The sequence below is a fragment of the Trichosurus vulpecula genome, chromosome 5 (assembly GCF_011100635.1).
Source record: "Trichosurus vulpecula isolate mTriVul1 chromosome 5, mTriVul1.pri, whole genome shotgun sequence".
NCBI lineage: Eukaryota > Metazoa > Chordata > Mammalia > Diprotodontia > Phalangeridae > Trichosurus > Trichosurus vulpecula.
In genome coordinates, this window is record NC_050577.1 from 246203565 (window position 1) to 246228322 (window position 24758).

The window sequence follows — 24758 nt, forward strand, 5'->3', positions numbered from 1 at the left end:
ACCCCAAAACGCCAAAGATCACGAAGCAGGTTAGTGTGAAAACTGCTAGATCGGATTAGAAAGCGATTCAGCCCCAGCCCTGGGGGTGGCAGAGGTGGCATGCTGGTGGTTACAGCAGCATCAAGAAGCACCTGAGGCTGCTTCAAGAGCTCCAGCATCAGCTGATTCCCAAGTCCCTGGCTCACACAGTGGGAGGAAAAAAGTGGCAGAACAGAGCAGGAGTGCAGGAATTGCTTTGCTCTGCTTGGATCTAGGTCACAATCCTAGTTGGAGGTTCTAGGGGGAGGAGGAGTGCCACTGTGGCAGAGGTTGCAGTGACAGTGGAGTAGAAGTAGCTCTGAAAACAGCAGCACAGCTGCTAAAGCTTGGGACAAAACACTCTCTACTTTACAATTAGTCATACCCTGACAAAAAACAGCAAAGGTCAAGGAGTTGGTTGGGAACATGGCCAGGCAGTAAAAGAGGATGCAGATTCAGATTCAGACTCAGACTTTGGAATCTTTCTTTGGTGACAAAGAAGACTAAAACATACAGCCAGAAGAAGTCAACAAAGTAAAAAAGCCTACATCAAAAGCCTCCAGGAAAAACATGAACTGGTCTCAGGCCATGGAAGAGCTCAAAAAGGATTTGGAAAAGCAAGTAAGAGAAGTAGAGGAAAAATTGGGAAGAGAAATGAGAGAGATGCAAGAAAACCATGAAAAAAAAGTCAACACCTTGCTAAAGGAGACCCAAAAAATACTGAAGAAAACAACACCTTAAAAATAGACTAACTCAAATGGCAAAAGAGCTCCAAAAAGCCAATGAAGAGAAGAATGCTTGAAAGGCAGAATTAGCCAAATGGAAAAGGAGGTCCAAAGGACCGCTGAAGGAAATATCACCTTAAAAATTAGATCGAACCCTTCACCCTCAGGAGCCAACATGGGTCGCGTTCGGACCAAGACCGTGAAGAAGGCGGCGCGAGTCATCATCGAAAAGTACTACACCCGCCTGGGCAATGACTTCCACACCAACAAGCGCGTGTGTGAGGAGATCGCCATCATCCCCAGCAAGAAGCTCCGCAACAAGATCGCGGGATATGTTACTCATCTGATGAAGCGAATCCAGAGAGGCCCTGTGAGAGGTATCTCCATCAAACTGCAGGAAGAAGAAAGAGAAAGGAGGGATAACTATGTCCCAGAGGTCTCTGCTTTGGATCAGGAAATTATTGAAGTGGACCCTGACACCAAAGAAATGTTGAAACTCCTGGACTTTGGCAGTTTGTCCAACCTGCAAGTTACCCAGCCCACAGTTGGGATGAACTTCAAAACACCAAGAGGAGCTGTTTAATATTTACTTTTGCCTTCTTTCCAATAAACATGGGAATGCCCCACAAAAAAAAAAAAATTAGATCGAAGCAACTGGAAGCTAGTGACTTTATGAGAAATCAAGATATTATAAAACAGAACCAAAGGAATGAAAAAACGGAGGACAATGTGAAATAACTCATTGGAAAACCCACTGACCTGGAAAATAGGTCCAGGAGAGATAATTTAAAAATTATTGGACTACCTGAAAGCCATGATCAAAAAAAGAGCCTACACATCATCTTTCAAGAAATTATCAAGGAAAACTGCCTTGATATTTTCTGTTCAGTTCTGGTATTTTCACTGAGACAGCTCAAAAGTCCTCTATTTTATTGAAAATCTATATTTTGCCTTGGAGCACTATACTCAGTTTTGCTGGGTAGGTGACTCTTGGTTTTAATCCTAGCTCCATTGACCTCTGGAATATATTCCAAGCCCTTCAGTCCCTTAATGTAGAAGCTGCTAGATCTTGTCTTATCCTGATTATGTTTCCACAATACTCAAATTGTTTCTTTCTGGCTGCTTGCAGTATTTTCTCCTTGACCTGGAAATTCTGGAATTTAGTGATGATATTCCTAGGAGTTTTCTTTTTGGGATCTTTTTTAGGAGGCAGTCTGTGGATTCTTTCAATTTCTATTTTACCCTCTAGCTCTAGAATATCAGGGCAGTTCTCCTTGATAATTTCTTGAAAGATGATATCTAGGCTCTTTTTTTTGATCATGGCTTTCAGGTAGTCCAATAATTTTTAAATTATCTCTCTTGGATCTATTTTCCAGGTCAGTGGTTTTTCCAATGAGATATTTCACATTGTCTTCCACTTTTACATTCCTTTGGTTCTGTTTTTATAGTATCTTGATTTCTCATAAAGTCACTAGCTTCCAGTTGCTCCAATCTAATTTTTAAGGTAGTATTTTCTTCAGTGGTCTTTTGGACCTCCTTTTCCATTTGGCTAATTCTGCCTTTCAAGGCAGTCTTCTCCTCATTGGCTTTTTGCAGTTCTTTTGCCATTTGAGTTGGTCTATTTTTTAAGGTGTTATTTTCTTCAGTATTTTTGGGTCTCCTTTAGCAAGTCATTGATTTGTTTTTTATAGTTTTTTCCCATCATTCTCATTTCTCTTCCCAATTTTTCTTCTCCTCTTACTTGCTTTTCCAAATCCTTTTTGAGCTCTTCCATGGCCTTAGACCAATTCATATTTTTCTTGGAGGCTTTTGATGTAGGCTTTTTGACTTTGTTGACTTCTTCTGGCTGTATGTTTTAGTCTTATTTGTCACCAAAGAAAGATTTCAAAGTCTGAGTTTGAATCTGAGTCCATTTTCACTGCCTGTTCATGTTGCCAGCCAACTACTTGACCCTTGAGCTTTTTGTCGGGGTACAACTGCTTGTAGAGCAGAGAGTACTTTGTTCCAAGCTAGAGGGGCTGCACTTCTGTTTTCAGAGCTATTTCTACACAGCAAGCTCTGCCACACCAGCGCTCCTCCTCCCCCAAGAACCGCCAACCTAGACTGCAACTCAGATCCAAGAAGGCTCTGCACTCCCACTCTGATCCATTGCTTAATTCCTCCCACCAGGTGGGCCTGGGGCCAGAAGCAACTGCAGCTGTAGCTCTGGAAGCAGCCTCAGAGCTGCACCACTTCTGCTGCCCCCTGGGTAGTGGCCTACCGTGAACTCCTTTCTGTCCCAGCAGTTTTTTCCCACTAACCTGCTCTGTTATCTTTGGTGCTTGTGGGTTAGAAGTCTGGTAACTGCCACAGCTCACTGATTCAGGGCGCTAGGGCCTGTTCCACCCAGCTCCCAGTCTTGTTGGTCTGGGGGCAGCCCATGCTGGGCTCTGCTCCACTCTGCTCCCAGCTCCATGCATAGACCTTACCCAGTGACCATCCAGGCTGTCCTGGGCTATAGCCCTGCTTCCCTGTGCTTTTCGTGGGTTCTGCAGTTCTAGAATTTGTTCAGAGCCATTTTTATAGGTGTTTGGAGGGACCTGGGGGAGAGCTTTACGCAAGCTCCTGCTTTCCAGCTGCCATCTTGGCTCTGCCCATAAATCATGTGTTTAAAAATAATTATATTGTTATAATCAACATGGGGCTCAAATTCTAATTCATCATCTACTTCCTATTTTAAATCATATGAAGCAGGATGGCACAGTGGAGCATGGAAGTCAGGAAGACCTAAGTTCAAATCCTGCCTCAGACACCAACCAGCTGCATGACACTGCAAATCACTTAAACTTTTCTGTCCCTCGGTTTCTGCATCTACAAAATAAGAGTGTAAGACTCAATGACTTCTAAGACCTCTTCCAGTTCTAAATATATGCTCTTATGACTCCCTTTCCTAACGTAGGTATAGGAGTTTAAACAACTCATCAATATTAACTCAATTGGAAGCACATCTAATGAAACAGCAGTAAGCTGGGAATTCCTTACTACAGCAAAGAAAAACTGTAGAAATTAGAGCTTAATGTATGGTTTCAGACCTATAGGATGGTAGGTAATGATGTCTTATGAAATTTCTCTTCCCCTCATGTTTGGCTGAAAATTATGGAGGAAAACAATAACATAGAATGGAAAGTCTCTAAATCTGAAACATCAAAATTTTGATTAGTGTTGTCTATAAGAAATTGTTTCTAATAAAATGTATATTGTTTATATTTAAAATTCAAAGTTTTTATATTTACTGAAAAGTATATAAAGAAGTAACTCTAAGTTAAAATTCTTATAGAAGTAAGGAACAAATTATATGTGTGTGAGTGTTTATATCTGTATCTATATGCAGTCAATTCTCTTCATTTGTGGTAGTTATAGCCTATGAACTCACCACAAACACTGAATTAGTGAATACTGAACCATTGTTCCCAGGGGAAATAAGAGGTTAAGTTCCTGCAAGCCTCTGGTCACAACATTTCCTTTAGCACTTTCCAAAGCAGCCTCACATACAGATTGACAAATTTCTTCTTCTTTGTTCTGGATGTACCATATTGTTGATTCATTAACATTGAACTCACAACCAACAGCACTATAATTCATGAGTGAACAAAGCTAATCTAACATATGTATTTTCTCCATAAGGCACATCATATCCTTCTTGTGCTTAGTAACACTAGACAGCACTTCAGCACTATGCTTGGAGGTCATTTAAACAGCAAATTGCCAACAAAAAGTACGAAAATGTGAAAAACATTGGCATGATTTTGGCCATGAAAAGGACACTTGTTTACAATATAAGAGCTGGAACAAGACAGTTGAGTGTCACCTTTGACCCCAGCTGGGCTTAGATGTAGAAGAGAGAGTCAGATTCTTTGCTGCTTTGTGCAAATCTGAGAATAACTATGAATGACCACAAATGCTCTACAGGTAATTATTTTGAGATTACAAATGAAATTTTTTTGAGTTGGTGAATTTACAGTTATAGAATCCACAGATGCATATTTATCTTAACAGCTAGGATGTATATAGAATTGTAAGGTTTGCATATCACATTACAAATCTCTTTCATTTGATCCTCACAACAATGTGATGAGGTAAATTGTATTTAACAGATGAGGAAACTGAGGCAGACAGAGGTTAAGTAACTTACCCCAGGTCAGACAGCTATATAAGTGTCTGAGACAGGCTTTCAAATCCAGAATGCTTTTCATTGTGCTGCTTCTATCTATCCATCTACATCTATCTATCTGTCTGTGTGTCTGTGTGTCTATCTACCTGTCTGTCTCTATCTATCTATCTATCTATCTATCTATCTATCTATCTATCTATCTATTTATCTACCCATCCATCTGTATCTATGTGTTTCGCATCTAACCATTTATCTATCATCTATCCATCTGGATAGAAGTTCAAATTTGTTTGCTGTATAGTACTAAAATCTTGGGGGGGGGGGCGGGGCAAGCAAAACACCATGTAGGAAAAAGGTGATACTGTAGATTAAAAATGTTTACCATTATGTGAAAATTACCATTTCATGGGCCTCCTAAATGATAGTTACAATTATTAGTGTATTTAGATTGCAAAAAAAGCACTTTATGGTTCTGTCTCTGTCTCTATGTCTGTCTCCCTAATACTCTTTCACATGCACACACACACACACACACACACACACACACACACACTAAAAATTTAACATGTGTTTTGTAATTACAGTCATATCTTGATATCTTGATTACCCTCAGTCATGGTGGAAAGAGCGCTATAATGGGTAATCCAAAAACTTGATTTTAGTGATTAGTTTTAAACTCTCTGGTGGCTCAATATGTGTTGGGTTTAATTCCCACCCTCTCTTAAATTCTTCTTATGTCTTCTGTCATGGGATAATCAAAATGGCTAAAAGACCAATAGGAAAGGAAGGAAGAAAAAGCATAAAGTAAAGACATTTTACAAATTAAGTGATGAAAAGGATGTGCTTCAATTACTTGATTTTGCAGTCATACAGAATATAGCCATTTTTCTACAAATGATGTCGTCTTTTTAATCAATTAAGTTCTGTGTGTTTTTTAATCTATACTCTTTCTCTCTAAACCCAGGGAATACTAGTTCCCATTCTTGGAGTGTTTTAAGATTTATGGAAGACTTTTCTCATAACAAGTCTTGAAGGAGATAGCATAAGTATTATTGTCCCCATTTGTCAGACAAGAACACTGATGCACAGAGAGTTTAAGTGATTTGTTCAAGGTAATAAAGCTATTAAATGTGTAGGAACAGGACTCAATCTTCTGATTCCAAGATAAATGGTCTTTCTACCACACCATTTTCATTTTCATTTCTATCTTTTTCTCTTTCCTTTTTTTGTCCAAACCTGTGAATTCTGAATTGTGGCGGACGTCTACTATGTAAACTCCCTCTTCTGTTGCAGGAAGGCAACTGCCTGTAAGTTATAGTCTTAAAGAGTTACCTGGCGTAACTCTTTACCTGAGGTGTTCACTGATTTTCCAAAGTCACATATCTAGTCCATTTCAGAGGCAAGACTAGTACCCAGGTTTTGCCTGCTTCTTGGCTTCTATCCACTGGTCCATTGTGTCCTTTAATAAAGATTTATGTTTCAAAATGGAGACATATATCAGTGAATATTTTATGAAGGTCTTCTGAAACATATAGGACACTTTTTGTAGTAGAGTAGCTGCTTAATTAATTTTGTTAACTTGAACTAAATAAAATTAAAAACTATTTCTGAGTGAATCTATCTTATAGACAATAAAGTCCAAATAAATATGGTTACCATGTGGAAAATGCCAACAGTAGACAGCTCAGTACCTGCTTTCTACCACCTAGAATGTGATCTTCAACAATTTTGTAATCAGACTAAGTCAACCTTGTGAAGCTAGCATGTATAATTATGGGATTCATTTTTATCATCACAATGGAAACCAGAAACAGAACTATTGAAAGAGGAAAGAATAGAAGGGCAGCTAATTTTAACCCTGAAAAAATTAACAAGTTTTATTTTTTTTCACTCACATTTAGAATGTTTCAAGAAATCTTTAAGCATGTATAATTAACAAGTCTCCTGAGGCTTTAGAGGCGGAGCCAAGATGGTGGAGAAAAGCCAAGAACTTGCCTGAGCTCTCCTGAGTTTCTCTCAGAAGCAATGTAAAATCAAGCCTCTAAATGGATTCTAGAATGACAGAACCTACAAAAAGATGGAGTGAAACAATTTTCTGGCTTAAGATAACTTAGAAGGTCTTTAGGAAAGGTCTGTCTCACTTGGGTAAAAGGGTAGTACAACTCAACATAGACAGTGTCTGGGAGAGCCAGTGGGAGGACACAGCACAGATCACAACTGAGGCCCCTCAGTCCTGGCTCAGCAGTCCAGTGGAACAGCAGGCCAGCTGTGAGACTTCCAGTCTCAATGCAGGAGACAAATTGCCAGCCCAGAAACCAGGAAAGAACAGGCATGACTAGGCTGGGCTGCCCCAGTGCAATGGGCAAATCACAAATACCTGGGGCCACAGCACATAAACTCAGTGACCAGGCCTCTGGCTCCCATCACAAGAATCTTGGGAAGGTGCCAAATGGAAAAGGAGGTACAAAAGCTGACTGAAGAAAATAATTCCTTAAAAATTAGAATTAGGTAAGTGGAAGCTAATGACTCTATGAGACATCAAGAATCAATCAAACAAAATCTAAAAAAGGGAAAAAGTGGAAGAATATGTAAAATACCTCATTGGAAAAAAAATGACCTGTAAATAGATCTAAGACAGATAATTTAAGAGTTATTAGACTACCTGAAAACCATGATCTAGAAAAAAGTAAAAGAAAAAAAAAAGCCTGGGCAACATCTTTTTAAAAAATTATCAAGGAAAACTGCCTTGAGGTCCTAGAACCTGGAGCAGGGCTCAGGGCCACTGAATCACTGGCATCGGTTGCAGTTTCCAGACCTCTCAGCCCACAAACACCAAAGGCAACTTAGAAGGTCATCAGGAAAGGTCTGTTGCACGAGGGCAAGAGTGGAGCACAGTGCAGCACTAGCCACACCAGCATAGCCCTGACCCCAGCAAGCAAGGGAGTGACTGAATCAGCAGCAGCGGTGGTGGTTTCCAGAGCTCTCAGACAATAGATGGTAAAGGGGTCAAACAACTGGTCAGAAGGAGACTACAGGGGTCTTTTTGCTAGCACTAAGTCAGGACTCTGTTTTCTGTGCCTACACTCAGATCCAGGTTGCAGTCCTGGGTAGCAGTCCCAGGGCAAGGAGGAGTACTAGGATAGCAGAACTTGGGGCTACAGTGGGGGAGAGACCCTCCTCACAGTTCTAGGGCAGAAAAGAGTACTTATGGTGGCTCACAGACCATAGCACAGGCCAGGAGAGGAGTAAACACCTCTCCTTAGATCATACCACCTTGGAACAACCGAAAGCTTACAGGTCCCTTTAAGTATCTCTGAAAATAGCTATAGAAAATCCCTGAAGCTTGTGACAGTATGCCCTCCACCCTGGAAACAGAGTCCTACTTTAACAAAGGGTTAAAATTCAAGTAGTAGGCTAAGAAAATGAACAAAGAGAAAAAAACTCTGACTATAGAAAGTTACTATGGTGACAAGGAAAATCAAAACATACGCTCAGAAGAACACAAGAAAATCAAAGCTCCTATATCCAAAGCCTCCAAGAAAAATCTGAATTGGTCTCAGGCTGTGGAAGAGTTCAAAAAGGATTTTCAAAAGCAAGTAAGAGAGGTAGAGAGAAAATTGGGAAGAGAAACAAGAATGTTGCAAGAAAATCATGAAAAATGAGGACTGTGACACAAACTGATCTTTTCTAATTCAGTGGCCACTATGGCTGGTGTATTGAGTACAGCATTTTAACAGCATCATCTTTTAGGTTTGTTGTTTTTTTTAATCTTTTACTCATTATGCATAGTTCCATAAATTTTTATTTTATTTTGTTTTGTTTGGCAAATATAATTTTATTTCTTCCAATTACATGTAAAGATAGTTTTCAACATTCACTTTTTATAAGATTTTGAGTCTCAAATTTTTTCTCCCTCCCTCCCTCCCACTCCTCTCCCCAAGATGGCAAACAACCTCACTTAGGTTATATATGTACAATCATGTGACAGATATTTCCACATTAGTCATGTTGTGAAAGAAGAAACCGATCAAAAGGGGGAAGCCATAAAAAAGTGAAAATAGTATGTTTCAATCTGCATTCAGATTCCATAATTCTTTCTTTGGATGTACATAGCATTTTCCATCATGAATCTTTTGAAATTGTCTTGGGTCTTTCATCAGCCATAAAAGGTTACAATTTCTCTAGCATGCCAATTTCTCAGGACTTTATTACCCACTTTAAAAAAATATTTTGAACACAAGCACCAAAGCCCCTCAGCATTTCCATGCATGTAACATAACACAAAAGGATTTTATAAAAGAACAATGAATCCCCATTTTATACTGCTTGTTTTAATACATATACACATAAATATATGCTATACATTTGTGTATATATACACACATATATATATTAATATGTGTGTGCATATATATAATTACACTTATAATGGAGGTATGGCACATGCGTAGAGTGCCTATGACATTATTTCTTCTTGTAGAGAGACTAAGGACCTTAATTCCAGGAGAATCATGATGATGTGTAAAGAAAATGTCTTGGGGATACCATGGAGCCTATTAAGACATCCTATAACTGATTCTGGTTAACTAACCACTTATTGAATAAGAGGATCATTGATTAGCTACAGAGGCATTCAAAAAGGCTTATCAGCATGAAGGATGTCTTCTTTTGTCTCAGTCATTCTTGAGGGATCTCAGTGACCCTTTTGTTCATGGAATCCAGTGAAAAAGCATTCTTGGCACATAGTAGGCACTTAATAAATGCTAATTATATGACCAATGTTAACACCACATGTTTTGCCTTTTGGGAGATTGTATCCCAAGATCTCCTCTCATTTTAGGTAGACACTGCCAGGTCTTGTGTGATCTTGACTAGTTCATTGTTACTCAAATGTCTTCTTTCTGGATGCTTGTGGCATTTTCTTTAACTTGGAAGTTCTGGGTCTTATTTATGATATTCCTTGGGCTTTTTCTTTTGGGGTTCTTTTCAGGAGATTATTGACAGATTCTTTTTACCTCTAATTTGCCCTTTGGTTCTAATAGACCTTAGCAGTTTTCATTTATGATTTCTTAAAATATGGTATCTAGGCTTTTTTTTTAATTGTACTTTTCAGACAGTCCACTGTGTCTTAAATTCTTTCTCATTGATATTTTGTCAGGTCAATTGTTTTTGATGTCACATTCCTTCTATTTTCTTCATTCTTTTTTCAATGTATTATGGCATTTCTTGCCACCTCATGGAGTCATTTGTTTCTTTTTTGGTTTATCCTAGTTTCCAGGGAGCCTATTTCTTGAGTAAGTTTTATGCTCTTCTAAAAGACTTACTGTCTTTGCAACTCTTTCCTCCAGAGACTTTATATCATTTTCTATCTCTTGTTTTATTTCTTCTAGGTATTCATGTAAGTCCTTGTGGAAAATTCATTTTTTTCCTTTGAGTGTCTGCTTACAATTTTTATAGACTTCTCTCTTTTTGGCATCTCTACATTTGCAACAATTTTTCATATTGATTAATACCTTCTTTGTTTACTCATCTCTCCAGCTTTAGTTCCCAAACTGAGTCTTTGTGCCAGTGCTAGGTTCTTCCCTGTGCTGAGTTTTGGGTGAGTTATTCAATCCTACCTGGTTTCCTGGATCCCCTGGGTTCCTATGTTGACCTTCACTCCCTGCAATTAGACCCCTTCCCCCTCACTCCCACATTGAATCTTTAAGGTTCACAGCACTGCATGTTTAAGACCATCTTTGGTTTCTCAAGAGAGATTGTTGGGGACCTTAGTGATGCTGAGCCAGGAGTATTCTGGTCTGAGTATTAATGCATCATACTGGTAGCTGCCTGAGTCTTCCAAAGTCCTTACCCTGGTGGATGGCTCAGGAAGAGAGAGTAAGGCTGGTGATTTGACACAACCCTGCCTTACTTAAATCCAATTCACTTTCAAGTCATGACATCATCTTCCTGATGTCATGGTCCAATTCAAGAATGAAGGACAAACAACCTATGAGTAGTGGTAGCTGCCCCACTGGGGACCCAATTGGCCAGCTCCAGTAGAGCAATGCAGCTCCTTCCTTCTTTCTTCCTTCCTTCCCTTTCTTTCTTCCTTCCTTCCTTCCTTCCTTCCTTCTTTCCTCTTTCTTTCCTTCCTTCTCTTCCTCCTCTCTCTCTATCCATGTAGGGCATCATATCCTTACCTATAGGTCCTCTGCCCAAAAGAGTATAAATTTTGATCACTGAAACCTCACAAACCTCTCAGTACCTCACCCATCATGGTCCTCTTAGAGAAAGAAGAACAAACAACAACTTTCTTCTGAATTCCCTATTTTAAAAAATTCAGTTTTTCTTTAGAAGGGCATTACTGATAATGTGATTGCATTGACTCTCCTCAATCTTGGTCAGACCCCACCCAGTATTGCAAAGAATGTAATCTAAGGTCAAGAAACCCATTTTGTTCTACTCTAGCTGGGATGGAGACAGATCCTAGCCCAAGGCTAGGAGTGATCTGGTACAGCTGGGAAGGGTCTAGTAAACAGATATTTTCTCTGTCCAAGGGTGACATGTTGATCCGGTGACATCAGCCCTTATCGGAAGAGTTTATAAACTGTGAGCTTACCAACCTGATTGTCCTTGGTCTAAGAGTTATGGCCAAATGACCATCCTTTTATTAATAACCTGCTGGTGTTATTAATAAAATGATTAAATTACCCAGAAACTATGTCTCTCAAATCTTTTTAATTGCCACATGCCACTTTTTGTGTATCCCCAGTACAAAGCATAGTGCCTATTACATAGTAAGCACTGAATAAATATTGATTAATAAAAGATTTCCTAGCACAAGTGTCACTTGGTTCTTATTTGATTAGAGTGGGGAAAATGAGTGTGATTGCATAATAAAACACAAATTAAGCATATAAACACTATCTCTGTAACCAGTATGAACAAAGTAAGAAAGGGTTACATTTTCCATGATGCCTAGATCCAGAGTTCAAGTACTTATTGGAAGAGAACAATAATCCATTTCCCTTGGAGTCATGTACCTGTAATACAAGGTTTGGAGGCAGAAACTTCTGAGAAGATGGAGTTTCTATTGGAAGGACAAGTAGAGGCAACAAATAATATCTCAGACAAAAACACTTGAGTCTCCACAGATGCTGTGAGTATGACAAATGAGGTGCAGATACCAGAATTCAGTAAGGGATATAAGGTTCCAGGTACTGAAGTCTTTTCTCCAGATATGGAGTAAGACTATGTCCATGACTTCTCTATCGGCAATGTGAGGTTCAATGTTTCCAGATCCAAACTCTTTAGATAGGAAGGAGAATAGGATTTTAAAATTCAAGGATATGAGCATTTATTGACTTCTGTTATGTCATTTTTCCTTTTTATTCCAATTAAATCTTTTATTAATTCAAGGCAGTTCCTTTCCTGGGTGTATTAGCATAAGTAATAAATTGAGTACCTAAACTGGAGTTCATTTAAGATGTTTCCAGTTTTCTAATTAAATAGGGCAAAGGGAACCAAATAGGTGATTTGCCATGAAAATTTTCTACAATTCAATATCCATGAGAGTCCAAAGCTGGTTGAAATATGGATTACATTTCTGTGTCATCAAAACCAGTTGCTGCATCATCATCATCATCATCACCATCATCATCATCTCTAGAATTTATATAACACTTTAAAGTTTGCAAAACACTTTACATTTATTACTTCACTTGATCCTATAAAGTTGAGGGTATTATTCTCCCGATTATACATATGAAGAAACTGAGGCTGACGGAAATTAGGTAACTTGTTGAAGGTCATATAGCTATTAAGGTCACTGGGCAAGGTCTTCCTGACTGCAAACCCAACATTCCATCTACTCTACTACTTAAAAATTAAATTTCTACCAGCAGAAGAGAAATAGTGACTATAATCACTATGCCTTTTCCTATACTACCAAAACTCCCTCAGTAAATTCTATTAAATCAAATTCACCAATTATTAAGGACCACTATATGTAAGATGTCTCTGCTATCATATATTAAAGTGAAAATAACACAGTTTTTGCTATTAAAGAATTTATAGACTAATGATGTCAAAATATTATGTATAGATCTAAGTATAATGCAAGATATAGTATGATAGGGGAATAGGAAAGTCAGGCAAAGTGCTCTAAGAAATTTGAGGAAGGAGAGATTAGTTTTCCCTGAATCAGAAAAAGTTTTATTGAGATGGTGGCACCTGGGTTGAGCCTTTAAAGAAAGAAAATGACTTCAATAGATGGAGATACAGCAGTTGGGAGTCTGAGGGTGAGTTTAATCCAAGAAAAGGGGATGGCATCATCAAAGACACAGGAAAGGACAGGATGAAAATGGGGATTGGAGAAAAGTGTTACTTGGCAAGAATATAGAACATATTTGTAGGCCATGTGTGGGTATGGTCCCACATAATATTAGTAAAAGTGCTTAACACAGTGCCTGACATATAGTAGTCATTTAATAAATGCTTATTTCTTTCCCTCTTTATTCCTTTATTCTCATCCCCTAAACTATCTTCCTCACCTTCAACCTATCCTCATGCTAACAGGTCTGGAGTTCTGAAAAAAGGAGCGCCACTACACGGGCTCACTTGGGTCCTTGGAGTAACTCTGCTATAGTCACGATATACTTCTTCTACTTGCCACAGTAGTTCCCTAATGATATACTTCTCATTTACACAAAATAGGTCATCGTATCACTATTAGCCACAAAAACATTTACTTAGTGATAAGACAAAAGCAATAATTATAATATCACAGTTACTCAGTGTGAAGTAAAGACAGTGACAATATATCACATTCTAGTCACAGACATAATTGACACTCTCCAACCAGCCAACGTACATGGGGAAGGGTAGGAAAACACGTAATGAGAAGTAGCAGAGAGGCATATGAGTGAAGCAAAGATATGCACTTGGGACAACTGACAACTCCATGTTATAAACCTTGTCCTTAGGAGCTTCAGGTACAATCAGCACCACACAAAGCTGCTTTTCTGCTAACTGTTCACCTTCTCTCTGGGCAGTACAAACTAGACCAGCAATTTCTTCACTCAAGAAATTTCTCCTTTTTGCAATCACCTTTCAGCTAATCAAGTCTATTTTTACAATAGAGTAGAAACAAAGCTGACTTCCCACTCTCCTCTGCTTCTCTCTCCCAAACCAGAGGTGCAGTAGAGATCAGTAGCTCAAACTATAAAAGAGTTTAGCTCTCTTCCAATCATCAGGCTCCCAGAAGAGCAGTCGAAGCCTTTATATCATCTAAATCTCCTTCTGAGTTTTCACACTATTCCTGATAGCTTCATAATTGCCTCAAATTTAGGCTCAAATCAGAGCCTCCTTATGGCTAATGATTCATCTTTCCTTTGTATGGTAAAACTCATAAAATTTACCTTTCTGTCAGTTATGAAACCAACAGTCCAAATTTATTTTTTTCATAGTCTCCAAACAATAATGTTATTTGTTACTTTATTAGTTTTAACTTTTTAAACTCTAAAAAAGCCACATGTGAATAAGCTGAGGACCACAATTCTTTGCAGCCTCCATCATTTCTCTACCCTTAAATAGGTCCTTCAATTCCTTTCATCTGAAGAAAAGTTCTCAATCCAGTGCTCTTAATAATCTTTTCCTATTTTAACAAAGAAACTTTTTTCATAAGTTGATTGTATCATTTTTCCTTGCCAAAAAATGGTTTTTTTCAACCCCTTTCAGCAACCAAACAGCTCAATATGAAAGAGGGAGTACCTTACATATGAAAGGGAATAACATGAGACAAGATTATTGTCTGAGGGAATAATAGTGTGTTGCTTTTTAGAACAGTTCTAGAGAATTTTTAGGTAGAAATAATGACTGTAACACAGACTGTGACTACCCTCAGGGAATATGTGTCTATTGGAAGAATTGGGTTTTCAGTGGATAGCTGCTTCCAACAAGGCTGCCATTTAACTAGGGGATAAGGCCTGAGGGAACCATGGGCCTAGTTAGAGATATAGACAGGAGCCTAAGAAAACATATGGCACATCTGCTCTCTAAAAGGGGTCAGTCATCAACCATATGTCCTAGTCCCTTGCTTTCCCAAAGTCTAACAAATTGCTCTGGATTTTTTGATATGATAACCAGTGCAACCCGATGGGAGCCACAAAGGTAGTTAGGGGCAAATGGGTATTTTTTCTCAAGGAACTTCACTGATATTTCCCAAGCATGGAAGGTATTTAATGAGTAGGGAAAGTGATTTATATTGCCTATAAATAGTAGGCTAATAATCAATGACTTATCTTCTTTAAACTCCCATATAGTCGAGTCTCTTTTAAGTATTGGGACTATTCCCATAAAAAAAAAGTAAGACCATTGAGCAAATGGGGCCATGTCTTATATCCCTCTCTGGTTCCCCAATGCCTGTAACAGTTTATTACACATAGGAAGTCTTCCATAAATGTTTATTGATGATGGATGTCATGACTGATTCCTTCATATTCAGTACTCTACTAAGAGAAAGCAAAGTGTTAAACCTGCCCTCAGCTCCTGGGATGGTTGCAGTCTAATGTTTCTTTCACAATATACCTATGCTAACATAATTGAATGGACATACTAATGTGCTTTCAATAAATTGGGTTTTAAGAGTAATATTTCTGCTTTTTAATACTTTCAATATGTAGGCCATTTCCATTAAGCCAGAAATATGTGGGAATTGTGGGAACTGAGTGAACAACACTGATTATTTTGTGAGTCAGTTTTGGATCTAGCTCATTTACTTTTCTATTCAATCATGGGTATAGTCCAATTTTTGTCTTGTGAGAAAGCTTTATTTAATTATGGAAATTGTGAGAAAATTTTATTGCTATGTTTATACCTATCCCCATGTGTGAGAAGTGGGACCACCTCTACGTGTTGCTTAGAGACCCTTAACTAAGGACCTAGGTTATGTTGACCAGAAACTCAGTCAGATCCAAAGATGAATACAAGGAGTTTTCTCACAATTATCCAACTCAAGCAACCCATATGTCTCATTTGAAAAATGGCTCCATGCTGGTCAATCAGTTATTATTTCCTTGTTCCTTTGATTGGATATAGACACTTATAGGAGGGTGAGACATCTCCTTTCCTAATTTCAGGGAATTACACCTGTTCACTCTCCCCTTCTCAACTTGGAAACTCCCTAATCTGTCCTCAAATTAGAAATAAAATTACCTAATCTTATATCCTGATTTAAATCATGTTAATTGTTTTCTTTTCATGCATAAACATCTGTTTCCCCCTGTATTCAGGGTCCAGTGCCAAGCTGAGGAGCCCTGGTCCCGATACCTTATGAAACTGGCATATATTGCTTAATACATCAACATGCTCAGAAATTTGAACCTTTGTTTCCTCAATTATTTCAGATTTTATCCCTCACACATAGGTCTGAATTTTATTATTAAATTTAACATTAAGTCCGTATCTGTGCCTTTCTATGACTAAGCTGAGCTATTATGTAGTTGAAACAACACATAATTATCAACCATAGCTCTTGATATTAGGAGCACAGACATAAAAACAATGTTTCATATATTGTGAAGGCAAATAAAAGGGTATTTAGTTGATATAATTTAGTAAAGAGAATGTTACATTTTGAATCAGGTCGTCTTAGTCTGAGTCACTTAAATTTTCTATACACCTTAGTTTCTTCATTTGTAAAATGGGGAGCCTGAAGTGTATGACTTGTAGTTCTAAACTTATGGTCTTCTAGGAATTCATTTAGTATAAAAATAAACTTATATGTACATGTATTATGTGTGCATATATACGTTTATGCACACACATGTGCACTGTGTTATACATATGTCTGCATTTTGTGTATATAAGCTCAGTTCCTGTTAAAGATATGATTATGTGCATATATATGTGCACATGTATGTGTATATGCATAAATACACATGCACATGTGTATACATTTACATATTGCCTAATATTTTATAAACCTTGAAGTGCTACATAACATTTTTTTTCAGTGTGTCAAAGTAGATCTACAGAACTAAACTTTGAATTAAAAAGACCTGGATTCAAGCCCTGCCACTGATATGTGTTAGACTGTCAACCCTGGCAAGGCTCTTAACCAATCAGTGACCAAAGAAAACTCTCTAAGTCACAGAGATCTTAACTTAGGGACTATAAATTTTTTTTAAAGAATGTTATTTAAACTGTATTTCAATGTAATTTTTTTGTAATCCTTTGTATTTTACTTTGTGCATTTTAATCATTATTCTGAGGAGGTCATATGTTTCACCCAAATACCAAAGATGAGTCTAACACACACACACACAAAAACAAAACTGGGAGGAACACCAGTTCTGACACAATAAATTACAGAACAGATGCTAATCTTCAGTGATAGAGGCAGTTTCCTCACTGTTTCCTGTAGTAATGAAATCATAAGTCTGACCAAAAACAAATATACAAAGGACAAATGGGTGCTCCACAAGGACAGAGAGAGAGAGAGAGAAAGAAAGAGAGAGAGAGAGAGAGAGAGAGAGAGAGAGAGAGAGAGAGAGAGAGAGAGAGAGAGAGAGAGATTAGGTCGCTCCACTGGAAAAAACCTGAGCACTATTCACAAGAAATCAATTACTGACTCCAGCTCTTACAGAGAAATTGGGGTCATCGAGGACCAGCTCAATTCTCTCCCCATCTATTAGTCAGTCTTCCTATCTCCTCCACTCCCTACCCCAGTGATCTTTCCCTCTGTTGAACTCATAACACTTACGTCCACACTATTCATTTGATAAATGACCACGTGCTCTTTATAGGAGCCCCGATTATTTAAATGATCATAGATTCATGCCTTGTATTTCCAAGTAGATGATAAGTTCTTTGAGGGTAGTAGGGAGCCATGTCTTGTACTTTTTTATGTATTCTATCTCATCTAGTATATTGATTTGTAGACTAGGCAGTCAAGAAATAATTTGTCTAAAGCATTGAAAAGAAGGAGCAAAACTTATGATTTTTTAAAAAAAGTTTCCTTTCTGCCATGTGACTACTTATGTCAACTCCAGATCTAAGCAGATTGTAAGAAGAAAAAAAATCCAGCTTTGAATCCAGAAGAGTTTCACCCAGAGCTACACTTACATCAAAGATTTCTTCATAGGAAGGGCTAATTTTTCACTGAGGCTACTGAATTCCATTGAGACATTAACTGTCATTGCTTATAAGAGCCCTCCAGTATTTTCAAGCCATTTTAAATTAAAAGACTGAAACCTGAAAGAGATTTTAAATTATTATACCTCCAAAGGCTATTGGCATCACTAGTGTTTGATCCAACTTTAATTGTATGCTGTATCCTAGTCACATAAAGTCTTTTAGTTCCCACAATATGAACATTATTTGCTTTCCATTTACTGGAAATACTAGGCTACACTAATACACAAAGGTTTGCCTTTCATAAGTGATGTTTGAAAATAATCACATACAAGTCTCAGTGGGTCAACAAACACATTAGTTTTAATTGGTGGCCTGCATTGTTTAAGTTCCCTATTTCACTGTTATAGACAGAGGTCTTAAGGGGGCATCATCGGGTTCATTTCTGTAGACATTTCCATTAACAGAGTGGTAATTTCTCTTATCCTTAAGATTGACTGTGAAATATGACATCTGGACATTATATATTGCATAGAAAATCCTCTCACTGTTAATGATGGATTTATCCTGAGCCAAGAGTGTGCTGGAACTGTACCTAAGTGGCCTTTGAGAGCTTGTTAAGTTTTCAGCATAAGCATTTTCACCTCAGAAATCAGCAAGCTACAGATAAAGGCTTGATTTATTGTCTTGTTGATTGTTGTTTGTCCTTCATTTTTGAAGAGGACCGATGATAACACAGGTGATGTCCTGACTTGTGCAGAAATTGGATTAAAGTGAGGCCAAGGTGCACAAAATTGTCAGCTTCACTCTTTCTTTCTAAGTCATTGAGTCCAGTGGCGGGATAAAAGTCAAGATGACTGGTGATGGCCGAGGAAACAGTAGATTACCTTGGTTTCCTCAATACCTGACCAAGCTTTAAGTGCTCCACAGTATCTGCTTTAGCTGCCTTCCTGGCCATTGGAATAAATTGTTCTCTTCCACCCATTCTGCCAAGGAAAATCTTCCCATGCTTAAGGTAGACATCCTCCTAACATACCAATGGGTTTGAGGCCTGTCAGTTACCTCAACCTGGTTTGGGTGTGGCTGCTGCACATGCTACGGCTTCTTGGAGCCACTGACAAGAATTGGGTGAATCAGGTGGACACCAAAGGTGGATGAGCAGTGCTGAAAAGGTGAAGCCCTCACACCAGAAGTGCTAGTCCACCTGAGTACTTCGTACTAGACTTAAGAAAGCAGTAATAAAGATTAAATTTTTAAATGTGTACACACATTTTTTTCCTGGAGATTCTGGTTAAACATTTACCAGCACACACCTGCACTGTGCTATAAACATTGCTTGAGCTCAGCAGGAATACAGTAGTAAGCTAAGGGAATGAATCATCATCATCATCATCATCATCATCATCATCATCATTGCTGCCATTTGTAAAGCAATGTTTGCAAGAGTGTTTGCAATAACATTTGCAAAGTGCTTTGTATCTCTTATGTCATTTGATCCCACAATGATTAAACCATGGGGGAAAAGGGAAGGGAAGGGAAGGGAAGGGAAGGGAAGGGAAGGGAAGGGAAGGGAAGGGAAGGGAAGGGAAGGGAAGGGAAGGGAAGGGAAGGGAAGGGAAGGGAAGGGAAGGGAAGGGAAGGGAAGGGAAGGGAAGGAAGGGAAGGGAAGGGAAGGGAAGGGAAGGGAAGGGAAGGGAAGGGAAGGGAAGGGAAGGGAAGGGAAGGGAAGGGAAGGGAAGGGAAAGGAAGGGAAGGGAAGGGAAGAGGATGGTATAGAGTTAAACTGGTTCACCAAGGGGTCAAGGTAGGGAAAAAAGGAGATATTGACAAGTACAGTAGAAATGGCCTCAGAGGGGCCTTGAGGGGTCAAGGGAATAGAGATAATAATGTGGATTAACAGCACGGTTTCATCAGGGAAGGCAGAGGGAGAGATGGAAAGCTGATAGATTATGGTTAGAGGAAGGGATTTGGGAATTCTTTAATGTGATCTTGGTGCATTTGGGGGTGATGGCAAGTCTGAGCATGTGACCATCTTTGTAGCTGAAGAGACTGGAGGAATAGGTTATAGGAAATAAGTTGAGGAACTGAGTGGTTAAGGTGTTTGAGAAAAAGTTAATATGTATAGTGAAGTCTCCTAGTATAAGGGTAGGAGTTGGGGAAGAGAAAAATTATGAGACAGGTGCTAAATTCATTGAAGAAGGAAAGGGAGTGAGCAGGTGATCTATAGTGTAGGTGATCATATATGATCACTTATCATATATAAATAGCATGAATATCAAAGGAGGAGATGCTACTGAGTGATGGCAGTAAGGGGAAAACTTGGCAGTGAAAACAGGGAGCAAAGAGTAGTCCAAAATTCCAAATCCCCCTCCACACTCAGTGAGCCAAGGGGAATGAGTGAAGATGCAGCCAACAGTGCCTTCCTTGAGCTGTCCTCCATGGCTGGAATGTTTTCCTTCATCATTTTCTTAGAATCCCTGGCTTCCTTCAAGACTGAGTTAAAGAACTATCTTCTTCATGTAGCCTTTCCCAAAGCCTACCTGTAATCCCTGACCTAGTTGATACTGCTTTCACATCTAAGGTTAGTTTCCATGTACTCAATATGTATCTCATAATTACCCATTTATGTACACAATTTTCCCCATTAGAATGTAAGTTCCTTGAAGGGAGGGCCTGGTGTTTTTTCTTCTTCTATCTCCAGCATTTAGTATAATACAAGGCACATAGTAAATGCTCTATAAGTGCTCGTCAGTTGATACATCATGGCTTCAAGTTTTCTCCCAGTCTGTTTTCCCTCTTGTGGCCATGTTCCAATTTATCAATGTCCCTTCAGAAGTTGTGCCCCAAACTCCAAATTATATTTCAGATATGGCCTGGTTATATCCAGGTACCATTACCTTCTTCTAGATTGTATACTTCAATTAATACCATCTGAGATCTCGTTAGTTTTTTGTCTACTATGTCATAATGCTGACTCAAATGCTTCCTTGTCAACCATGTTGAATGGGTATCATTTAACTGTCCTTTCTCTGCACATAAAAAGATCCATTTCCCACCATTTTATTTTTTAAATGACTTCATTTTTATGAATCATCAGAAGGCAAAGGCCATGACAAACCAAGAGAGTTATGAGGGAAAGAGATTTATATGGCAGCACAACAACAAACAGAAAACTAATATGAAAAGCTCCCCTGGTCCCTTTTGAAGATATTGCACATTATGTAAATTATGATGCCTCATTTTCAGCTAAGTTTGTAAAACCACATAATATATGTTATCGCAGACAGATAAAAGGTACAGACCAGGAATCAGGAAGACTTGAGTAAACCCAGACTCAGGCATTTAATTTTCTTATGATCCTGGGAAAGCCATCTAGCACCTGTCTGCCTCAGTTTTTGTCACCTGCAAAACAGGAACAAAAATATCACCTACCTCCCAGGGTTATTGTAAAGATTAAATGAGATATTTGTAAAGCTCTTTGCAAACTTTAAAGCACTAAATAAATACTAGTTATTTTCATAACTAAAAAAACTATTGTATCTCAGGGAAATGATGGTGGTGGTGCTTGAACCCTCCTTTCTGTTACATTGGTGATTCGTTAAAAATCACTTGAGGGCAATATTGAGCCAATCTTGATTATAACTTATTTTTACTAACAAGACAGTAGATCTCATTTTTTTAAAAAAGGGCAAAGAACCTTAAAATGAAATCTGGAACTTCTTTTTCATACTAAATTTCGCCTATATTAAAATCACTAGCATTCATTGTGGCACAGGTGACTGAAAAAATCCCCTATTCCTACCTAACCCCCTATCTCAGGAAAGTGAAGGAAAGAGAGGAAGGGAAGGAGAGGAGAGGGGCCTAGAAGAGAAAGACTCATCCTGAGCTGGCCAGGAGTCAGAGACAGAGTAGTCTGTGAGATTTTCAATTCTGCTCCTTTTTTATTTGAAGACACTGGAATGAGAAGTGTTCCATCAATACCTAGAGATTAACTACATAAATAAGTACGTGTATACATACACATGTAAAGGGAGAGAATATAGTTATGAGTATACATACAGAAATAAATATAGAAATATATATATATAAACTTAGATGTACATATAACCACTGGCCTTGGGTAATTTAGGTTGAGAGAGTAGTGAAATAAATAACCAAGCTTTCCTCTCTGTGTGTCTCTGGAGGGAATGGGCAGGTTGATGAATAGTAAGATACCTTATATAAAGTTGCTACTACCATGTCATCTTGTAGTAATATCATTTGTATGTTATAACCTGACCATACCCTTAAATCTATTCATGCTATAGCATCTGTTAGCCAGTTTGAGGAAAAAAGCTCAGCTCCACTTCATCTCCTTATTTAAGATTCTTTTTTTTTTAACCTGGGCTGTGAAATTATCAGAATGATTGATCAATATCAAATATTAAAAATGATCAGAAGGGGAAGGGAATAAACATTTATATAGCAAGTATTATGTGTCAAGAACTGCTCTAGATGTTGGGGATACAAGTATAAAATTTCCAGGTTGTCTGGCTGAATTGGCAGTCCTGGCTTTTAAGGTCACCAATGGCTAGAACTTTCAGGTCCAGTAAGGAACACTTCCAGAACCTGAAACTGAGGAAGAGAGGGAATACGGAACAGAAATACCACCAGGTCCATTTCTCTGGTAAAAGAGAGGGAGCAGGTGAAGGAGAGAAGGAGAGATCTTTCACTGGTTCAGTTCATGGTGTCCTCACTATGAATGAGCGGGAATCTTCACCCTCTGGGCACAGCTGATAAGAGGGCAGAAGAAAGATAGTCACAAAGAGTGACCAGTTGGATCTTGCCAGTTTTAAAGACACCAGAAGTCAATCAAAGGAGGCTATTCCCTCTAGGGTGCCCTTGTTATCTGAACTGAACATGACTGGATTACAGAAACAATCCTTACTCTCAAGAAATTTACATTTTAATGAGGGGACAAAAGGTGTAAATATAAATACATGCAACATAAATCTAAAGTGAATAAATACAAATCTATATAAATCTATATAAATCTATATAAATCTATATAACACTGAGGTTATGAATCTGGGAGAATGAAAGGTTGGTGGCACCATTAATGGAACTAGGGAAATTTGGAAGAGGGGAAGTTAAGGGCTTTATATACAAACAGTAGCAACTTCATTCACAAATAAAAGTGGTACCAGGATAGTTTATGCAATTGGTACATTTGGAAACATACATGAAGAAAGAAAGAAGAAAAAGACCTAACCCTTGACTTTTTTTTAAGTTCACATTCAGTGTTCCAGTGATTGCCACAGACATCTACTCTCTTAAAGGAAAGTCAGGATGATTTCACTTTTTAACACTTAGGCTCTATATATAATAAATTTTTTGCCATTATACTAAGGCTCGGTCCTTTTTTATTGTCCTGTATTCTTGAGAGTTATTGTATGATCTTCATCTGTGGATAATAGATTTGTTTTTATCAAAGCAACTGAAAATTCTCAACTTCAGTCAGATTTCTTTTCCTTTTTTTTGAAGTGAGCAAACACCAAATAAAATGGGCATTTCCACATACGTAACGTAACAAAAAAATAAGGTTGCTTATGAAACTGTAGATTCTACCATGTACATCTTGCTTTTTTTAATATATAAAAATTTTAGCATGAAACTTGCAAAGCTATCCTGCTTGTCTATAATTCTTCTTGGCTTTCCTCTGCTCTCTTTGGTGATTTTTTTTTATTTACAAGATACTTCAATGACACTTGTTCTCTGTTTCCTTTTTTTCTTTTTGTGCTATTCTATCCTTGTCCCACCTCAGTCTCTGATTTGAAAAAAAAAACACCAAAAGCCCAGTAAATCAAAGCCATTGTAACAAATACACATACTGAGTAATGCAAACCCCTACATTGTTCATGTCCACATTGCAGAATCTATGTAGGACTTAAAGGATCTTAGGGGATCATTAGGGTTCTCAATTAAGGGAGATTTTTAGGGGATCACTAAGGAAAAATAGTCTCTTTTCTCAGCCTCTCCCAACTTTTTCTTTAACCTAAACTTACTTTTCAAGTATCTAATTACATTTTAATTACATCAAGTGGGAATTTGCCTACTTTCAAGGTAAAACAGACATATTCAGTGATTTGTTTCAGAATATTTCTATTCCCATTTGTTCCAATGTACAATGTTTATGTTATTGAAGACAGACAAAATAGCAGCATCTCATCCACAGAAACTTCAAGCACATTTGTTTTCCAGTCAGCAGAGTTTATTTGTTTTAGATAGTATTGATGACCCTGGGAACACTAGCTCAATAGATGGCCGCAACTTCTTTGGGGAATCACCCATGTGGAGTACATGAACAAGAATATAAAAACCATAAATCTAGCCACCTAGATAACAAGCATCCCTGGGCAAATGAAACCAATCCTTTAACCACTATCGTAGGCCAGCCACCCCACCCCCTTGTATAGCATATGCTATACAAAACTGAACAGTCACAGCCCTGTTTTCCTGAGCACTCTAATCAATGTTTCAGAGATTTCTTTTGAATCCCAAGACAACCCAATCATTTTTTGTTTGTTTGTTTGTTTTGAACTTCAAAGATGACAGTTTTTATCAAATGTTTTAGAATTCAAAGGGTTATAATAATACAAGCAAGAATTAAGAAGGAGAAAAATGCAACAGCCTTTCTTGTATCTATCCTATCTCCCAAACTATTTTCAGAAACTAATTTATTAATGCTATTAATGATTCTGCTAAAAGGA

At 38.1% G+C, this 24758-nt stretch overlaps 1 protein-coding gene across 1 annotated transcript; it reads left to right on the forward strand.

Moving 5' to 3' along the window:
- The first annotated feature begins 837 nt into the window (after positions 1-837).
- LOC118851234 (40S ribosomal protein S17-like) lies at positions 838-1383 on the forward strand. The gene has a single exon (XM_036760729.1). It carries the CDS (start codon positions 838-840, stop codon positions 1324-1326), a length of 489 nt encoding a protein of 162 aa, XP_036616624.1. The 3' UTR covers positions 1327-1383.
- The last annotated feature ends 23375 nt before the right edge of the window (positions 1384-24758 follow it).